This window comes from Hylobates moloch, unplaced genomic scaffold (assembly GCF_009828535.3).
Source record: "Hylobates moloch isolate HMO894 unplaced genomic scaffold, HMol_V3 SCAFFOLD_1, whole genome shotgun sequence".
Taxonomy (NCBI): domain Eukaryota; kingdom Metazoa; phylum Chordata; class Mammalia; order Primates; family Hylobatidae; genus Hylobates; species Hylobates moloch.
Genome location: NW_026652276.1, coordinates 74555988 through 74576693, shown reverse-complemented (window position 1 = coordinate 74576693; position 20706 = coordinate 74555988). Strand labels below are relative to the sequence as shown.

General features: G+C 39.4%; 1 protein-coding gene across 2 annotated transcripts in view; it reads right to left on the bottom strand.

Annotated features, from left to right (window-relative positions):
* STK39 (serine/threonine kinase 39) overlaps window positions 1-20706 on the bottom strand; it is a 304185-nt gene that overhangs the window by 59454 nt on the left and 224025 nt on the right. For both annotated transcript variants that reach the window (XM_032755476.2, XM_058441449.1), the window contains one exon: window positions 3801-3853. In XM_032755476.2, coding sequence (XP_032611367.1) covers window positions 3801-3853 — 53 coding nt within the window. The remainder of the gene's footprint in view (window positions 1-3800; window positions 3854-20706) is intronic.

The window sequence follows — 20706 nt, the reverse complement described above, 5'->3', positions numbered from 1 at the left end:
TTAACATGACATTGATCATTTGATAGCAACAGATTCACTGTCTTAGAAAAATGTGGTTGAATAAAATACCGTACTTTCTCAATGATAAGTGATAGGAGTTCGCAATCTCATAAGGATGGGACTAAAGAGGCTGCAGCAAGTGAATACAGCTGGAATTACTTAATTGAAAGGTTACGAATGAACATGATAACACTGTAATCTTCTATTTGAAGGCTTTGTAAAGAGAAATTGATAAATTGCAATGTGCTCAGAAGAACTGTTAAAAGCCCCCACGTTTTTACAAGGGAGCTGACTTGGTCCTCAGGGACTTCGGATATTCTCACAAATATTTAGAATTGTAGCTTGATAAGAAGAAACTGGCTCAGCAGGCTGTAACACTCTAGATGGGGGTTTGACAGAAATGTCTTCCAAAGTCAGGGGGCACCTGAAAGTACAGCTGCTAAATCAAATGAGCATCTAAACGAAATTGCGGTTTGTGACACCGAAAGCTGCCCTCAACATAAACTGCGTTTCCTTACTTCATCTGTGCTTCAGATGTGGTGACTATGTAAGCGGGCTGGTGTGTGTGTATGTGTATATGTATGTGTGTGTTTGTATATGTGTTTGCATGTGTGCATATACATGTGAGTGTGCAGCTGGAGGTACATTTCTGTTTCACAATTATTGGGGTTTAAAGAGCTTGCCCAGTGTCTGCCATAGTAAATAATAAATGGTAACTATGACGATGATGCAGCAGCCAAAGATCATTTGAAACACACCTTACACTTTATACTTCCAGAGAAACTGTGGTATTCTGCCATTTTACTGATTCCATTTCATAATGAAGTCATAATGAAATGGAATAAAATGAAGTAAATGGCAAAGAAATATATAGGAATCTTCCAAAACTATAAAGTTCCATATAAGATGAGCTTGTCTTAGGCTTTGCCCTTTTTGCCAGCAGTATAAAAAACAACTTGGCCCAGTGCAATGGCTCATATCTGTAATTCCAGCACTTTAGGAGGCCAAGGCGAGATGATTGCTTGAGCCCAGGAGTTACAGACCAGCCTGGGAAACATAGGGAGACCCTGTCTCCACAAAGCACAAAAAATTAACTGGGCATGGTGGCATGTACCTGTGGTCCCAGCTACTTGGGAGGCTGAGTGGAAGGATCACTTGAGCCTGGGAGGTTAAGGCTGCAGTGAGCTCCAGTCAGGGTGACAGAGTGAAACTCTGTCTATTTTTTAAAAAAGAAAAGAAAAAAAAAATTTAAAAAAAACCTTATAAAGTCTCTTCATGATAAAATGATCCTATAATAATGGAAGTTAGGGTAGCATAATGAGAGGCTCTACTCTGAACATGATTTAGCTTTCTGAAGCTGCTAGAACATTCAACCTCATAACTGGCATCTTCCTGGATGTTACCCAAATCTTTAGGGAAATAAGTGAACTGAATTAAAGAGCCTAACACCTAGTAGGCACTGAGCAGATAGCAGGTAGTCATTCATTATATTTCTACAGATTGGTCATTTGCAAAGCATCTGGATGTGTTACCCATCATTTCTAAAGTATCAGTAAGATCTTACACTTAAGCAAGGAGCTATAATCACAGAATGTAGCCAAAAATGAAATAATCAAAGCTGCACTGAGGGATAGCACTAAAACAGTACCAAAATGATTGCCATTCCCAAATGATTAAAGCATACAGCATGTCCTACTGTTTTCAGGACTCCTGGGCACCAGATGAGTCATACCAAAATGGCAAACAGGTACTGCTGGCTGATCCAAATGGGAAATATTCCATATCTGTGTGTGTCCCATTAGACAATCATTCTGTATGCATGTAAGTAAGATACTAGTAATAGTTTAGAAGAGAAGTGTGAAATAACTTATTTCACGTTTCATTAGTAATCTATTTTTCTTTAAGCTGTTTAACATCCCTGGTGCCTAAACAGGATAAATATTCATGTATTAATTTCTGGTTTCCAGAGCACATGGGGCACACTAAACACAACGGCCTTGTCCTCAAGTGAGGAAAGAGAATATTTTACATGTTTACGTTTTACATTTTGTGCCATATATATTTATTCATGTGTATATACAGCACAAACATAATGCATGTGGACTGCACACAGATTTACTGTAAGCAAAGTCTGGAATACAGACAGCATCTATTAATAGTCACAGAGGGGCAGTGATATATGCACATTGCTTCCTTTAATAATGGACCTATGCTCTGCCGCCCAGTGAAGCCTGGCTGTCATTAGGCAGACAATGCCATGGGTTCTGTCGGTGCAACAGAAGCAGGGACTGTTAATCTAAATGTGGCAAAAGCGGCTGCCAAAGCCAGTGCCAGTGGCCCAGTAATGCTGACAGGGCCATGTTACCACAAAAGTCCTGAGCTCATATTCACTTCGTTACCTCTTAAAATTAAAATTGATTTTCATTGCCATAGTCAATTTTAAACAATCAGATGAAAAGAAACAATCTTAAAATAAGAATCTGTTCTTTCTACTTGCTGTACTTGAAACATTTATAATATAATTACTAGATTTTATCACAGCATGGCCTGGTCAATATTTTTATATTATGACAAAATAGATAGCTTTTTGACAATACTAGCTGGTGCTGTACAATTGCATAAACCAACTCTAAATTGTCAAAGATGGATACCTCTGGAAAGAAAGATCAATTAGCAAATCCATCAGGGCCTATGTCCACTTATTTATTGAGACAAAGTCTCGCTCTGTCACCCGGGCTGGATTGCAGTGGCACAATCTTGACTCAGTGCATCCTCTGCCTCCCAGGTTCAAGTGATTCTCTTGCCTCAGCCTCCCAAGTAGCTGGGACTACAGCTGTGCACCACCACACCCAGCTAGTTTTTGTATTTTTAGTAGATATGGGTTTTCACCATGTTGGCCAGGCTGATCTCACACTCCTAGCCTCAAGTGATCCACCCACCTCAGCCTCTCAAAGTGCTGGGATTACAGGTGTAAGCCACTGTGCCTGGCCTGTACATTTATTTTTAAAAGCTACTTCATATTTTAGTTTAATTCAAATATACTAGGAATCCTGAAATCTTTGTATTTGCAGAAGACTAGCAATCAGGGACCAGAGAGCCTATGGCCAAGTATTGCCCAGGAATATTTTGTTTGGCTGGTGGCCTTTGTTAAAAACAAAAACAAAAACAAAAAACACTACTGAACATGAGTGAAATTAGATAGGAAATCTTCCAGTTTCCTGAAGTGCTCACCATTCACTTTGGCTTCTGTGGACATCTGAGTTTGTGTCTTCCTGCAGGTAATAACTGCAGGGGGGAGGGGGTCAAAGGGTTTACTGATGGACCAGCTATCAAGCTAGAAAGTTCTTGTACTTCAGAGTTTTCAAAATTTTCGTAAACACTCCCCAATAGAGGCTTCATGTAATTTGAGCTGAGATCACAGAAGCAAAGTATATTACCTTTTTATATGATCCCACTGCTGCTCAACCCTCATTAGGACTGTGGTATGCTTCTCATTACATTCATCATCATTTCCTTTAGGGCCTGCATTACCATAGCAATACTTATTTTCATGGTTGAGCTAATATATCTAACTTACATTGGTATGTATACTGTGCCGCATGTGTCACTGAGATTCATGTAGTCAGCTGTGGTTTGGTTTGGAATCCTTAGAAGTATCAAAAGTCCTTCCTTCTAACTAACTCTCCTTCCTTCCTTCACTATTAAAACAGTTTTAAATAGCAGATTATAACCACATGCTTGTAATCAATTTCTGCAATGCTCTTGGAGGCAATAAAATAATAACTTCAATTAAAACTTACCTCTTCCTGGAGTAAACTCAAATCGTATGTCATTAAGTTCCTTTCTGGAGTTTCTGAAATACATAACATATAATACATTAAAGTCTAGGGAAGCAGAGTTTAGTCGAACTACATGTATTCAGATTTTCACAAGATGCTACTAACATGTGGATAATATTTTACAGTTTGAGGATACCTCCAAGTATTTTGTTAACTGGAAAAGATAGTTATGACAGTAATAATGAAGAGATTTGTTTAATTTGATTGAATTTACCTTATATAAACATGCTTATATCACCAAATTCCCAAAACAAAATGTTCATTTTATAAAATCTGCACTAAACAGGAAACCTTAAATATAATTTTTTTTTTTTGAGACAGAGTTTTGCTCTTGTTGCCCAGGCTGGAGTGCAATGGTGCGATCTCACTGCAACCTCCGTCTCCCAGGTTCAAGCTATTCTCCTGCCTCAGCCTCCCGAGTAGCTGGAATTACAGGCATGTGCCACTATGTCCGGCTAATTTTTTGTATTTTTAGTAGAGGTGGGGTTTCTCCATGTTGGTCAGGCTGGTCCCAAACTCCCGACCTCAGGTGATTCCCCCAGCCTCGGCCTCCCAAAGTGCTGGGATTACAGGCATGAGCCACCACACCCAGCCAATATACTTTCATCAAAAATTTCAGAAGCCTTTAGTCTAAAATAAATGGTATCCATTGCATTTTTCATATTTTTTCTTGAAAAATACTATTTTATTAAATCATTTTTAAAAGTGAAACAAACAGAGAAGACGGTCTCAGTGACAGAATTCAAGAAGCACTACACATTAAATCATGTAGCACAACACCAAGAAAAAGGGATGCATTTGGTAGTTTAAAATTTTATCTAAATTTAAAAGTTTTATATATTAAGTGGGCAATTTTGCAACATTTTGCCCTATGAATATATAAAACTTTAAGTAAATGTAAAGGCTTACATAAAACTGAAAAAATACATGCATATGCAATTTAAAAATTAAATGGCACTGGGGAGATATGAAATACATAAATATCTGAGACACAAGTTTTCCATTCAAATTAATTTTAAGAAATGATAATAAGGGGCAGTGAGCTATAATTAGAATAGTTTCAAATTCTTGTAAGAACACTAAAATATTATAAGTATCAACAGATGCTAGAATTAAGGTTAATAAAAACATCTTAAGAAATTGTAGTAGAAGCCGGGCACGGTGGCTCACGCCTGTAATCCCAGCACTTTGAGAGGCTGAGGCAGGTGGATCACTTGAGGTTAGGAGTTCGAGACCAGCCTGGCCAACATGGTGAAACCCCATCTCTACTAAAAATACAAAAATTACCCGGGAGTGGTGGCACATCCCTGTAATCCCAGCTACTCAGGAGGCTGAGGCAGGAGAACTGGAACCCCGGGAGGTGGAGGTTGCAGTTAGCCAAAATCACACCACTGCATTACAGCTTGGGTGGCAGAGCAAGACTTCGTCTCATTTAAAAAAAAAAAAAAAGAAAGAAAAGAAAGAAAGAAAGACATTGCAGTAGGAAACATGAACTAGTATTAGCTGAGCCTCTGAAAGTGTCTAAGACAGAGTCAGAGATGGCCTGAATACCCACCCCTGAACATCCTCCTGAGGAGCCAGGAAACTGAGCATCTGCACTCTAAAGCTCTGTGTAAAACCTCCTGGTCTCTGTGAACTGTGCCCAAACCACAATGAAGCTGGTCTCTGGGCCCTTTTTGGTCCACAGCCTGATTTTGGTTCTTTATGTCCCACCACATCCAACCACACTAAGAGCGAGGAGGCCCACAACGATGCACAGGGCATGGCACCTGCTGAAAGAATGCCCTTTTCCTCAGTGTCTAGAAAGCCAGCCCAAGTCTCATACCTTTCCATAAACAAAACAGGGAGAAGTAAAGGGCCAATAACTCAAGACATGTCCAAGCCCACACCCAGATATGAGAGCCTTGGACCTTGAACTTTGCATCTCCCTTCAGGTTTCCCCAACCTTGACTTTATCACTACTCCCCTCAGGGCTAAAATGGGACCAGGGACTGCAGCAGTTCCTATAACTGTGCTTCTTTTAGGACCTGTGGAAATCTGAAAACTGTGAAAATTGTGGATCCTCACCCTAAAAGAAAGTAGATACAGCAGTCCCTCTTTATCCGTGGTTTCACGTTCCATGGTTTCGGTTACCCATGTCAGTACAATAAAATATTCTGAGAGACAGAGACCACATTCACATATCCTTTATGCCACTATATTGTTGTAATTGCTCTATTTTATTATTAGTTCTTGTTGTTAATCTCTCACTGTAACTAATTTATAAATTAAGCTATCACATATAAAGTATATATAAGTATATATTAATATATATAAGTATGTATCTATATATAAATATATAGATAAGTATATATTTACATATTTATATATGATAAGTATATATTTATATGTTAATATATAAGTATATATATAAATACATAAGTATATATTTATATATATTTATATATTATATATTCCCTATATATAAGTATGCATATATAGCGAAAAACATACTGCGTAGATGGCTCAGTACTATCTTTGGCTTCAGTTATCCACAGTGGTTTCGAAACGTACCCTTGCGAAGATATGGAGGGATTACCGCACATAACTTATGCACAAAATTGTAGATAACTACAGAGGATTTAGAAATCATGTTGGACCCCAGACTAAAGAACTCTGCCCTGGAGGTGGAGTGTACCATTCACAACAGTGCCTGCAATGGGATGATGGTTTGCGTGCTACACTGTTTAAATAGCTTAAACTTTCTTTTTATTTATTTATTTTTTTTGAGATGGAGTCTTGCTCTGTCGCCTGTCTCCCAGGCTGGAATGCAGTGGCAAGATCTTGGCTCACTGCAACCTCTGCCTCCCGGGTTCTAGCAATTTTCCTGCCTCCGCCTCCCGAGCAGCTGGGACTACAGGAGTGTGCCACCACGCCCAGCTAATTTTTTGTATTTTTAGTATTTTTTTGTATTTTTAGTAGAGACAGGGTTTCACCACGTTGGCCAGGCTGGTCTTGAACTCCTGACCTCAAGTGATCCACCTGCCTCAGCCTCCCAAAGTGTTGGGATTACAGGCGTAAGCCACTGCGCCTGGCAAAGTTTCTTAATAAATTACCAATGTCACCACTGCACATTTACATAGTGCTTTCATATATATTAGCAGTTCTCAAACTTTTTGGTCTTAGGACACTTTTATGTTCTTAAAAAGTATTGAGGACCCCTAAAGAGATTTTGTTTATGTGGACTATATCTATCAAAGTTTACTGTATTAGAAATTAAAATTGACAATTTAAAAAAATTTATTAATTTATTTGAAAATGACAACCCCATTATATGTCAATACAAATTTTATATGAAAAATTAATTTCCTTTTCAAAATGAAAACAAGTCAGCGAAAAAGAGTCCATTGCTTCACATTTTTGTAAACCTCTGTAATATCAGGCTTAGGATAGCTCGAATCTTACAATTGTTTCTGCAATCTGTTGCAATGTCAAATGTTACAGAGACAGGAATTGAAAAATTCCACTGAATATGTGTGAAAGAGTGAAAAAGGCAAGTAATTTCTTGCTACTATTATAAAAATAGTTTTGACCTCATGGGCTCCCTGAAAGGGTCTCAAGGACTCCCAGGGTCACTGGACTACATTTTAAGTAACACTAATATATAAATGTATATACATACACACATATGTATGTATGCATAATATATATGTATGTTTGATATATAATTAAATGAGATTATATATCATATATAATCATTTATTATACATGATATGTATAATCATTTATTATATATGATATACAATCTCATTTAATTCCAATAATTGACCTTTGACATATGTAAAGAGGTCCATGATTGTGTTCAATGGCTTCTCCAAGTTTACAAATTTAATGAATGGCAGAGTGAAGGCCAATCATTCCATACTGAAGGTACCAAATACAAACAGAAATGCTCAATTCCTTTAACCTTTAAGAGAAAGCAATATTATTCCCCAAGATTTTGCATGTTCCCATAAAACAATCACCAAGCATTCATTTCCTTAATAGTCTTGGTTTTGTGTGCTGTATATGAGCAATGATTCACTTCAAACTAATGTAGTCCAATAAGAAAACAACCATGAGGGAAGCAAGTATTTACAATGTATTTAATAATAAAGTGACAGGAAAAAAATGAGGAATTTGGTTGGACATTAATTTGTGTCATTGTTCATTTCCTCTCTTCCTTTCCATCAGTCTTATTTAAATAAATTTATTCTAGTAAGGTCATGAGAAGAGAGGTATAAGAACTGTACCCAGAATATCATTATGCATATCCTGATGCTTCAAATATTAATAACACAAAAAGTAATATCCAACACCCATAATCTCTGTCTATATCAACTGTGGTTCAAGTTATGGAGGCTGCATAGTCAAGTCATTCTTTTATGACTCTGAACCTAAAATACTCGCCTTTGAAAAGATCACAGTGATTGATTGTGAGTAGTAGACTTGTCCCATCAAGATGAAATATAGTTGGAAAAATGCCTAATTGGAGCGAACTACTGAAGGTCATCCTTTTATAAAGAATTAATCTTTTCAGACTCATACTTAACACCTTTAATTGAAAGTACATTTACTTTAATTGATATGGCATAGGGCACTCTTGATTTCAGGGAAGTTGAAAATAGGTATGATTTAAGGCCAGAAACTAAGTCTGAGCAACTTTATAGAGGAAATGATAAAAACTTGAGAGTAACAGTTTCAACACTCAGCTGCCTTTGATAATTTTTATTAAAAATCCTTTTAACCCTAAAATAAAAACTCTTAAATTTGGTAAGGTACAGCCTCTTATAGCTCATTGCACTGAAAATGCAAATACATACAGAACTCAGAAAGGACATTTATTTATTGTTTTAAGTAGGTGATACAATCATATGGCTTGAAAATTAAAGGTACAATAGGGCATTAAATATTCTGTGAAAATTGGCCCTCTCACTCCTGTCATCCAACTACCTGGTTGCCGTTCCAGTGGCAATCAGTGTTTTATGAATTTGGTGCACACTTCTTGAGATGTTTTATGCATGTACTAGCAAATATACATACATATTGAATACAAATGATAGCATAGTATATCCACTGTTCTGTATCTTGCCTCTCTTTTAACATAATACCATCTTGGAATTTCTCCATGTTAGTTTGTAGAGAATTTTCTCATTCTTTTCTTTATAACTACATAGTTTTCTCTGGGATGCTATAGCCTTTTTTCATCACTTCCCATTCTATGAACAGATTGTTTCCAATCTTTCACTATTGTAAACAGTGCTTCAATATGTAACCTTATTCTTAGGTCATTTAGCATAAATATGAGTATAAAAATAAATGTCTAGAGGTGAATTGCTTGGTCAAAGGATAAATGCATTTGTAATTTGACACATATTATGAAATTCCCCTTCATTTAAGTTGCACCTATTTATGCTCTTACCCACCATTTGTAAGCACTATTGCAGGAACTTTGAATAAATCAGAATGTATTAATAACCAGGGGGATGTGGGGACTGTGCCAGCTGGAAAGCTTCTTCCCCATCTAAAGGGGACAACCACTATTCAGTGCCTGCACATTATGGCCAGTCAGGATTGGACTCAATGTTGCTCAATATTCAGATTTGTCAGAGAAAAAAGAAATTTGAAATTTTATATGACATTCCATAGTTTTAATTGTTGATACTAATTTTAAAATGTTCACACTAATGTGTGGGCCAGATTCAGTCTATTACCATTCATTAGTGAGGGCAAATATAAAATATAACTTCTGCTGATAGTAATAAACAAACCGATTTCTGGGGATGAAGTTTTCTGAAATGGTAAACTTCAAAGTTCTTTTTAAGGATCTACTAAAAAGAGTCAAATAAATGATACACAGACCCACAGAATGAAGGCATGGGAGAAATTAATCATGGGAAAGAAAAATAAAGCCACAGGAACCTAACGAAAAGAAAATACAATTCATAAACTTACAAAACTGAAATTCATTTTTTCCATTTTTTAGATTATTTTAGAGACAAGGTCTCACTCAGTTGCCCAGGTAGTACAGTGGCACACTTGTTGCTCACTGCAGCCTTGAACTCTCGGGCTCAAGCAATCCTCCTTCCTCAGCCTCCTGAGCAGCTTGAACTATGGGCATGTGCCACCATACCTGGCTAATTTTTAAATTTTTTGTAGAGACAAGGGTATTGCTATGTTGCTGAGGCTGGTGTTGAACTCTGGACTCATGTGATCCCCCTACCTCAGGATCTCAAAGTGCTGGGATTACAGGTGTGAGCCACCATGCCCAGCCTGATTTTTAAAAAATGTTTAGTAACTGATGTTCAGTGCTGACAAACTTTTTTTTTTTTTTTTTTGCTATGTCTATTTAACATGAGAAGTTCAGAGATACAGATTGGCATGCATAGTTTTTCTTCTTGTTCTTTCAGTTCATCTTCAAGTGACACAATGAACAATCAAACGAGGCAGCTGGCTAAGAGGCTGGTAATGCAGAACATGAATGGACACCCATCCCTTCCCAGTGGTGGAGGTGCAGAAGGCAGGTGCGATTGAAGTATATATTTTACAGGATGTAGCTTTTATCTGCACCTCTTAATGTACCGTGTCAGGACAATCTGACAGAGTTATTGCTCCTGGAGGGCTCCAAAGCCAAAATGCCAGCTCAGAACTATTTGCATCCTTCAGCCTCCCATTACTGTCTCTTAGTCCATGCCAGCAGCAGTATGAGGGCACTCACATTCTAAGACCCAGATGTGATTAAAGCGGTAGAAATCCAAAGACCACTCATTGTCAAAGAGCATCAGAAACAGTAAGTGTCACTGGCATTGTATACCCTCTACCGCAGGGATGCTCTCAAATGAAGATGAAAGGCAACTATTTCCCCGAGCTTTGAGGTTGGCAACACTACCAAGGGTCTCTGTAAGAGTGCCAGGGATAGTGTTTCCCAGGGACCCAGGAGCAGCTGCTCCCTCCTAAGCAGCAGAGGATTTCTCATCAACAGCCCTCTTCTTCCTTACTTTTACCTGAAATTCCAGGTGAAGGTGCAGCTGTTAGTGTCCAGGGAATTTCCAAGGGATACCCACACAGTCAATTCCTGGACTATCTCCCTGCTATCAGGAGTAGGATGGGAGCCTTTTATACAGGCTGAGCCAGGAATTGGTCAGGACATCATTTTTAGTTCAGCTTGCCTCTTGTCCTACTCTGGGCACCAAACCAAAGTCCATCCTCACAGTCTTAGGAGGAGAAATGGATGGACTGTGGCTCCCAGTGAGCTGGGTAGATACTTCTGCTTCACACGAGGAGGCCGCCTGGGGCAGGATGAGGAGACAATGTGACCCGTACAGATGGGGATCTGAGTTCAAAACCACAAACGACTTATTTGGCTTTCTGTAACCTGTTTCCTCAACTGTGAGAGGGGGAAATAATAATTGATAGCTGCTATGGTTTGAATGTCTCCCCCAAAAAGGATGTGCTGGAAACTTCATCCCTGATGTGACTGTGTTGGGAGGTAGGGCCTAATGAGAGGTGTTTAGGTCATGAGGGCGCCACCCTCACAAATGGATTAATGCCAATTCTAAAAGCTCTTGAGACTGTGAGTTTAATCTTTTGCTCTCTCTCATCCTCTCTTTGCCCTTCTGCTATGGGATGACACAGCAAGAAGACCTTAAGATGGTGCAGCTCCCAACCTTAGACTTCCCAGCCTCCAGAACCAAGAGCCAATACATTGCTGGTCATTACAAATTACCCAGTCTATGGTATTTTGTCCTATCAGCAAGAACGGACTAAGGCAACAGCATTTCCTATCTGCTGGGACATGCTTGATGTTTTACATATGTTATCTCATTCCAAACTCAAAGCAACTCTTAAAGCAGCAACTGCTCTTATCCTCTATTATTTTAGAGACAAGGAAACTGAGGCTTAGAAAGGATAAAGAATAGATCCAAAATCACAGTCTGAACAACAGAGCTGAACTAAAGCTGCAACTTTAAAAAATGTTACCCATTATCTTCACCAGTGCACATCCCTTACCCGCCTACTGGGTACACAGATAGTATTTGTTGAATAGATGAATGAATGCAGAGTTTACAAGTCTGGCTTTTATAAAGTGCCTCTCCCAGGCTTCTGTAACACCATCTCCTTCTGGTCTCCTCCAGTCCCCCAGCTGCCCTTTCTCTGTGTGCCCCAAACACTCCTCTACTTCTGTATGGCTGTCTCTTCAATGTTAATGTTCCATCCCTCACCATTTCCCCTTCTCATTCTCTCCCTTGATGATTAATTCCAAATCCATAACTCAATCTCAGGTACTGCCCCAGAGCTGAAAATTCATTATCAACTATTTATATGGTATCTCTCAATGCAATGTCCAAAAAGACACCAAAAGGCACAGCATCTCCAAAATGGAATGTATCACTTTTCCTCTCAGATACATTTCCCTTCCTTTGCTCCTTATGGCAGTAAATGCCATAACTCTTACAGTAGGTTATACCTCTGTAAGAGTTCTCGTATCATCCGTTTCTCTCAAACTTCACTGCTACTGACCAAGGTCAGGCCACCATCATCTACCACAGATGAGAAGAAATGACTGAATAAGTAAAGAGTATTTCACATGCACTCACATACACGCACGTATACATGGCTTTTGCTAAGGCTAAAGACATACAACAGAAGGAAAAAGGGCTGTAAAAGGTTGAGGGAGCTGCTATTCAGGGAATAGTCCTTGGCAGACGAATGTGCAGCCCTCAGGGAAAACTGTTGTACTTAATGAGACAAGAAAAGATTAGGCAACATGAGGATACACAGAAGGAACCTACAAACGAAGGCCAAAAACAAAAGAGCCATGAAGTGAAAGGGCAGCTTCCTGTGGCCAAGCTGACGGCTGCCCTGAAGCAGTGTCCCTGCTCATCCTGGGGCCTTCCTACGGCAGTGTCTTTACGTCAGAACTGGAGACTCCATCGGGAATTGAAGACTGGTCAGCTGAGCCCAATTTGGAGTTGATCCACTTACCAGCAATGACATTCAGTAAGCCACTTCACCTCTCCAACATTGTTTCCTCTGCAGTAAAAAGGGGAAATAATGCTTCCCTCGCAGATTTAACAAGCTGTGCGAAAACACTGTATGAACTCTGTGCTACTGCTATAAGCCATTATTAGGCCTTATATTTTGAGGCACATAGAAATAGGGAAAAAAAGTCATAGCTCCAGTCCTTAACAAGTTTATGATCTTTGCAGAAAATGATGGTCAGTCTACGTAAACTACAGGGAAAAACAATGTAAGTAAGTGCTTAAAAAATACTAGTAGCGAAGGAAATCTTGAACTAATTCAGAGAAAGGTGTATTCCCCTCTCTTGGCTCTCACTCTGATCCATCCTTCACACTCCTGTCAAATTAATCTTCCTCTGAGGTAAAGGTCCAATCACAGAATCATATAATTTTACAACTGAAAGAGGCCTTAGAGGTCACCTAATCCATTTCTCTGATTCTTTAGGTGAAGAAACTGAAGCCAAGTAGATTAAGTGGCTTGCCTAAGATAACACAGCTGGTTAATTCATGCCATTCTCCATAAATCATTATTGATCACCTACTAGGTGTCAGGTTTGTGCCAGGAGCCATTAATGGCAGAAATGACAACAGAACCTGGGACTCAGGACCTCTAGACCACTGCTCTTTATTCTAGACTGATGGCTCTCAAACTGCAGGCAGGGTGAGAGGCGGTGCAATCTCTAAAAGGAAGGCTTTTCCCCCAGTTATATCCCTGCACTCAGTTAAGAATTGCTGCATGCAGTGAGAGGCACTGTAGATGGCAAAGTGTTTTCCATGACTGACATGATGGCAGAAATTAAAATTTATATAATCAGCTCTGTAGTCAATATGACAGAATGTTACCATTTAACACATTCTAGGTCAGGCCCAGTGGCTCACGCCTGTAATCTCAGCACTTTGAGAAGCTGAGGAGGGAAGATCACTTGAACCCAGGAGTTTGAGACCAGCCTGGGACACACGGTGAGATCTGGTCTCTACACACACACACAAAATTCTAGATGGTAGATACATATGCATTTATTACTCTTTGCACATTCCTGTATGTTGAAATGTTTTTTATAATTTTTGAAAGTATTATACACTAGAGGACAAAAGAACCACTAAGTTTGTTGAGGTTGAAGGGTGGGCAAGGTAGGGAAAGGAAACAGTTTGTGCCCTCTATCTGTGGCTCTAAAGGTTGAGAACCACTGCTGAACCTATCAGCATTGTGGCCCACAGCCTTGCCCGAAATCGAAGCTCTCCTGGATGTGTGTATCGCCAGCTACCATGGGCCATACGCTCCAAGGCTGTGAGAACAATAACTGAAACACATACTTTCCCCTCCCCTCCAAACCCTTGCCCTTACATTTGGCTTACTGCAAAAGTGCCTTTTGGATCAGTGAGTCTTCTAAAAAGTGAAAAATCCTTTCAGCGTGCACCTCCACACATGCAGAAATATGCCCTTGGCCTAGAAAATGTAGTTAGTAGCATCTGGAATTCTAGTCTACATCAAGCCATGTGGCATCAGACAGCCCCAAATCAATGTCAAATAGGTCAGAAAGTCACACTGTTCCCTTTAACAACAACAAAAACAGTGACTAAGTGATATACATACATGCATGTACACATACACACATATGTACACACATGTACATGTACACATGGGTGCATGAGCACACAGACATACACAAACACGCACAAAGTTTTCTTCAAATAAGATATCTCAACATATTTTAAAGAATTTGGCTTCACACACTGGTTGTCTGCAGGTTCTTCTGCAACTGGAACCTCAGGCTTGAGACTCTGACAGTTCCCGCTGGCTACCTGACAGCCTGAAGGACCCTTTTAGGTTTGCAGCCTGCAGGAAGCAAACAGTCTGGCTGCATAGGATTTCACACAGCTGACACTGACACTAGCGGTGCACACGTAAGCCTTTCACGGAGAGATCGCTAATACTCAGTCCAGGGCTGACACATGAATAAATTGCATGCAGAAATATAAATAACAGACTTCTTCCCTAGCTACGAAAAAAGAGTTTTCATCTAGAAGTAATCCAAACTAAGTTAAAGTGATTTTCTCTGACAGAATCCTCTGGAAAATCTCCATGCCTGCCAGGTGAAGGGCATGGCTGTTTCCTCTCCCTAACCTTACCCACTCTTCAACCTAAACAACCATGGTAGACTCTTTTTTTTTTTTTTATTATATAATAGTTTCAAAAATTATGAAAAACATTTCAATACACAGGAACATGCAAAGAGTAATACAATGAATACACATGTGCCTACCATCCAGAATTTTAAAAATGGTAATATTTTGTCATATTTACTTCGGAGCTGAATACATAAAATTTTAAGAATGTTTCACCTACACAGCACAAAGTCACTTGTGTTACATCCCAGCTGTGGTAAATCAGGAGAGAACAGGTCATCGTGTAAGGGTGATGCTTCCTGTCAAGATTATGGAACTATATCGTCACATGTAGCAAGCAGTCCTTTTCAGCATTTAGGATGTCTAGTGAATATATTTATTGAACTTATTTTCACCTATGGGGCAAAAGGGAAAAGGAGTAATCATATAAAAACTAGACTCATGTTAATGGCAGGTAGGAGCAGAAACATGATAGTCTGGTCAAAGTTCACACTTGTTTTGTAGCAGGAAAAAATGTTAATCATGCTTACTATGTAAGGGTCTCTGTAGATCACTGTTCTTTTCAATCAACGGATATAGGACCAGCCTTCATTAACATTATTTGTGCCTTTAAGTTTAGGGTGTGGTGGGTTTTACTGCAGAGAACTCACAGACTCATCATTGTCTCCGTGATGTATACCTCTCTCCCATGCATGAGGCTCCCAAACCAACACGCTAAGTCCTTTATAACAGGAATGTAAAGGCATCTATAAGACATGAACCTAATATGTGTCCATTTGGGACCCAGACATCATGTCTTAGCAGGTGTATTTATACAAACTGAACAGTATATGGCAAGGTGGGTGGAGCTGCACACATTGGTACATTCTGAGATAAATACATTTTTAAGACAATAGAAGTTTATATCTTTAAGGCACAAACTGTTACAAACTCTAACTATTAAGGACAATTATGGTTTTTGCCAACTAGTTATTTGGTTTAATTCTTGCAAGAAGGATGTTAAATAGTTTCAAAATTAAACTAAATATATAAATGAACATTTTGTTATCAAAAACAACAGAAATTAAAAGGAATGCAGAAAGAGACATTAGTACATACTTGAGATGTCAGTTACTCCAGCTGAGCACTGGATTTAGCTTTATTTGCCTGAAACTAAGGCAGAAAAGGGAAACTGTTGCATAGTATAGCTCTAACTTCATCAAAAAAGAAACATGCAAGGCAGATTTTGTTTATCTTGGCATTAATTTCAAGGAGAATTTTATTATGGAAGACCCTTTATAAGGGACACTGAGTAATGTCTTCAACTTATGTTACAAAAGACAGAAACTTTTTCATATAAATGTCTTCAACCATATGGTGCAAACGATGAAAGTTTTTTTCTCCCAGGTGCTGAAGGCACAATATTAAATCTTGCCTGAGTGATGGCATTTCTGCTAGGAGCTGAAATAATACATTGGAAGTACATTGTTTACTGATGATTTACCTCAACAGAGGGAGCTCAAAGAACCTGAAGAAATGGATGGCCTATACACACTTCTTCCTGGGGCCCCAAAAGTGTCTTGTCAAGTGCTACAAAGGGCGATTTCATGACTGCTTTCTCCGACGGGTATTTGAAGGGGTCTGAAAGTCTATGTACCAATTAGACATAGATCTTTCCCCTTAGCTAAACCATCTGTAGGAAGCAGAAGTAACATTCTGCCATGAACATGCAGGAGACTGTCTTATGTCCTCTCTTGGAAAGCTAGTGGCTAACACCTAAGAGAGTGGGTTGCAGGCTATGGCAACTTCCAAAGGAAGCTCTGTGTCTGGCCAACACCTTGGACATGTACTCAGCTAAATCTCCCAATTTTGGGCCGGGTACAGTGGCTCATGCCTGTAATCCAAGCACTTTGGGAGGCCGAGGCGGGCGGATCACGAAGTCAGGAGATTGACACCATCCTGGCTAACACGGTGAAACCCCGTCTCTACTAAAAAATACAAAAAATTAGCCGGTGTGGTGGCGGGCACCGGTAGTCCCAGCTACTCGGAAGGCTGAGGCAGGAGAACGGCATGAATCCGAGAGGCAGAGCTTGCAGTGAGCCGAAATCCAGCCACTGCACTCTAGCCTGGGCGACAGAGCAAGACTCCGTCTCAAAATAATAATAATAATCCCCCAATTTTGTTGCTTCAGAATAGGGAAGAAGTAATTTTTTCTGCTTGAAAGTTTTAAAGATTGTGTGTGACTAATCAAGTGAGTTAGCCACAGAGAACCAGCATAAATCACAAAAAATATAAAGTGAGCAGACAATACATTCTTTAAACTTTAGCTAGGAAATCCCAGAAGTAGAAGCATACTTTAATTTTCCTATTCCTGTAATTTTACTATTAATGTATATGTGTGTATATGTGTAATCGAATCCAGGGGAAATTAAAGATTAGCAAATTTAAAAGGAAAATGATCACTCATCAAATGAAAAAACTGTGAAGAACTAATTAATAAGAAGTGTTAACGCCAGTGTCCTCCAGGGTAGAAATGTAAGCAGAATCCCCCTGACTTTTCCACAGGTGGTATTGCAAGATAATTAAATCTAATGATGAATGTGATGGAGCAAGTATTTCCCCTTTTGATCCACTTCAGGTAAAAGGCCTGTAAGTAACTGCATTTACAGTCTAGGATGAATGACCCTTGGGCAAAGCCACTATAAATCCTCAAGTTCAACTTTTCTGAAATTACTTCAGCAAATGATTATTTATAAAATACATAGTTGCACAGAAAGTAACATTGTTCCTAGGCATTTGCTAGGTTGTTAATGTATATCAGAAGGAAACATCCCTGCACGAGAATACATCAGGGCACACCTGCCAGGAGACTGGATGAGGACAGGACTTTTCATGGAGAATGTCTAAACAAACCAAAAATCCAAAGATTGTCTCAAGGCAAAAAGAAAAAAAAATGCATCTGCTTGTTTTTGGAGGTTGGGGTTACGTGGTTCTCCAATGACTAACACTCACAGGACTGAAACTCCTCTGGCCTGCCCTAGAGAAGAGCGGGGTGGGTGCCCGAGAGCTGAGAGCAGAGCTTGGAAAGCCCCTTTTAGGGTAACATCTCCCAGAAGGGCAAGGGTACCAGAAGGGGTATGATTTGCATGACAGTATTTAAAGAGATGACAAATACCTGACACCGTTTTCAGGTAAGTTTTTTACAAAATCTATTTTCTTTTTAAATCTGAAGATTCCCCCAAGTGAGAGAAGGAAAATCTGAAGCTCAGCCTTATCTGCTTCCCAGGGATGCCCCTTCTTAAGCCCCACTGCTGTTCTGCCTGCACAACTCTTATTAACACAGAGTGGCCCTGAAAAGTGGCCACCACATGAAGACTTTTCCCTTCTCATTTGTTATGGGCTGAACACACAGTTCAGATTCATGTTGAAAGCCTAACAGCCAGTACCTCAGAATGTGACCGTATTTGGGGACAAGGTCTTCAAAGAGGTAATTAAAGTTAAGTGAGATCATTAGGGTAGGCCCTAATCCAACAGGACAGGTGTCATTATAAGAATAGATTAGGACACAGACATGTGCCCGCACAGAGGAAAGACCACTTAAGAACAGCAAGAAGGTCTTCTACAAGCCATAGAGAGAGACTTTAGGGGAAGCTAAACCTTTGGGCACCTTCATCTTAGACTTCTAGGCGCCAGAACTATGAGAAAATAAACTCCTATTGTTTAATCGACTCAGTTTATTGTTCTTTGTTAAGGCAGCCCTAGCAAACTAATATACTATCTGATTCTGACAAATATTTAAAAGTCAACATTTGTCCCTTTGGTAAAAACTAAATTTGTTCTCGGCCTCTGGAACACTAACTTATACCACTCATCCCTTCAACAGTTCCAAATAAAGTAAATAAAATGAAATCAATCACTTGGCATAGATACCAGCCACCCTAATTGGAAATTTCCAAGCACCTGAAGTTTGCCAAAAGTAGAAAAACCCTTGGGCTTATTCATGAAGTATAGTCTTCAATGGTGCAATGTCAACTCCACCATGAAGGACATATCCAAGGACAAGACTTAAAAGCAGATGGGTATAATATGTAATCTTATTTCAAACGCTCAAAACATTTTCCTCAGTGTTTAAACACATGCCATGTGATTGTCAAATAATAAAGCTGATTTTTGTGTATGAGTCATGGAATCTGTATGATTAGAGCCATAACTCACATTTGGATGATTTGAAAAACTTGTTCTTTGAGAATGTTGAATAAGCAACTCCCAGGGGTGTAACTGTACCACCAAGTTAAGGACTTAACAAGACTGTGGGGGTAATGTGTTTTCCATACCTAAGAGTAACTAATGAAAAAGATACACCTAACAATTTCCTTCATAATGGTTTCTTCAATGACTGTCCTTTACCTAAACCTTGACTTCTGACAAGTTTTTAAGACTAACTTACCTTTCCTGACCTCTTGACTTAAGTAAAAACTGAATAAAGGATGTCAGGCTGGATAAAGAAGAGTTCTCACTCTTGAGAAGTGTATCTACAGTGCATCCTGCAAACAACTTGCTATTTGCCTCTTCAGAGTAAAGTGACAGATGTGCTTTTCAGAAAGCAGGTACAAAAAACAACGCAAAACAAAAACCTAAAAAACAGTGCCCCTGGGACAGGACAGAGGAAAGAAGCTCTGAAGGAAAAGGTAAGAGGGCCCTTTCCCCGATGGGTAACATACAGGAGAGCTTTCCTCTATGTCTGAGGCAAAATAAAATAACCATTGATTATCTGTCAACTTTAATTTAAGAAAATTACTTGGTTTAAGAAGAAGTCGAGTTGCTGAATGTTCATTTGAAAAATAAAAGGATGGTAAAGGTTAACAATTATAAGCCTTTTTGGCAAATACACAGAATTCAAGAGATGGGTCAGAGGAGGTAAGATGTTGGGTAGTCTCTCTCCCCTAAAGAACCTGGCACAGGGTCTGCCAACATAAGTACATTCCCAATAAATATTCATGAAGTTGAACTGAATCAAGGGATACAATAGTCGTCCTTACCTGCTGCATGGCAGTATATTAAATGTAAGTATACTTGACAACATTTCTAGGTACGGAAGTCAGCAACCCTTAACCCTTAATAAATACCCAAGTAACACCAGCAAAAAAAAAAAAAAGAGTTTCTGGGCTGAGAGCATTTGAGGTGCTTTGCAGGTCAGGGCTATGCTCAATAGAGGAAATACCGCATTAGGACGAAATCTAAGAAAGGTAAAGGGTTCTGTTCCATTGAAGAGACTTCCGGCTAAGAAACTATTCCTCCTGAACAGTGAGCCAACAGCCAACATTTGGGATGTTGGGTTCAGCTCAGACAAGACTCAATATATTGAAGCTGTGGCCTAGTCTGGCCTTGGTATATGTAGTAGAGCTCTGGGTGGCTACAAAAGCTTTACATTTATGGCTCTAAAACGCTGTTCCTGAGCCACCTGTGCACTGAGTTTCAGGCTGTTCTAAAGTGTACAATACACTTATTTTATTTGAACAGAGAAGGCAGGGGAGCATAACTCCTTGTAACAGCCTCTTTTCTGACTCCTTTCCTATCCTTTCATCAAGAGGAGTCAAAGGAGAACACAAAGTACTTGGTTGCTTAGGCCGACTCAGCCTGTCCTACCTTGGTTTCTGGAGATAACATTCTGGAGTTTAAATACGGATTGTAACATTGATGAGCTATGAGACCTTGGGGCAATT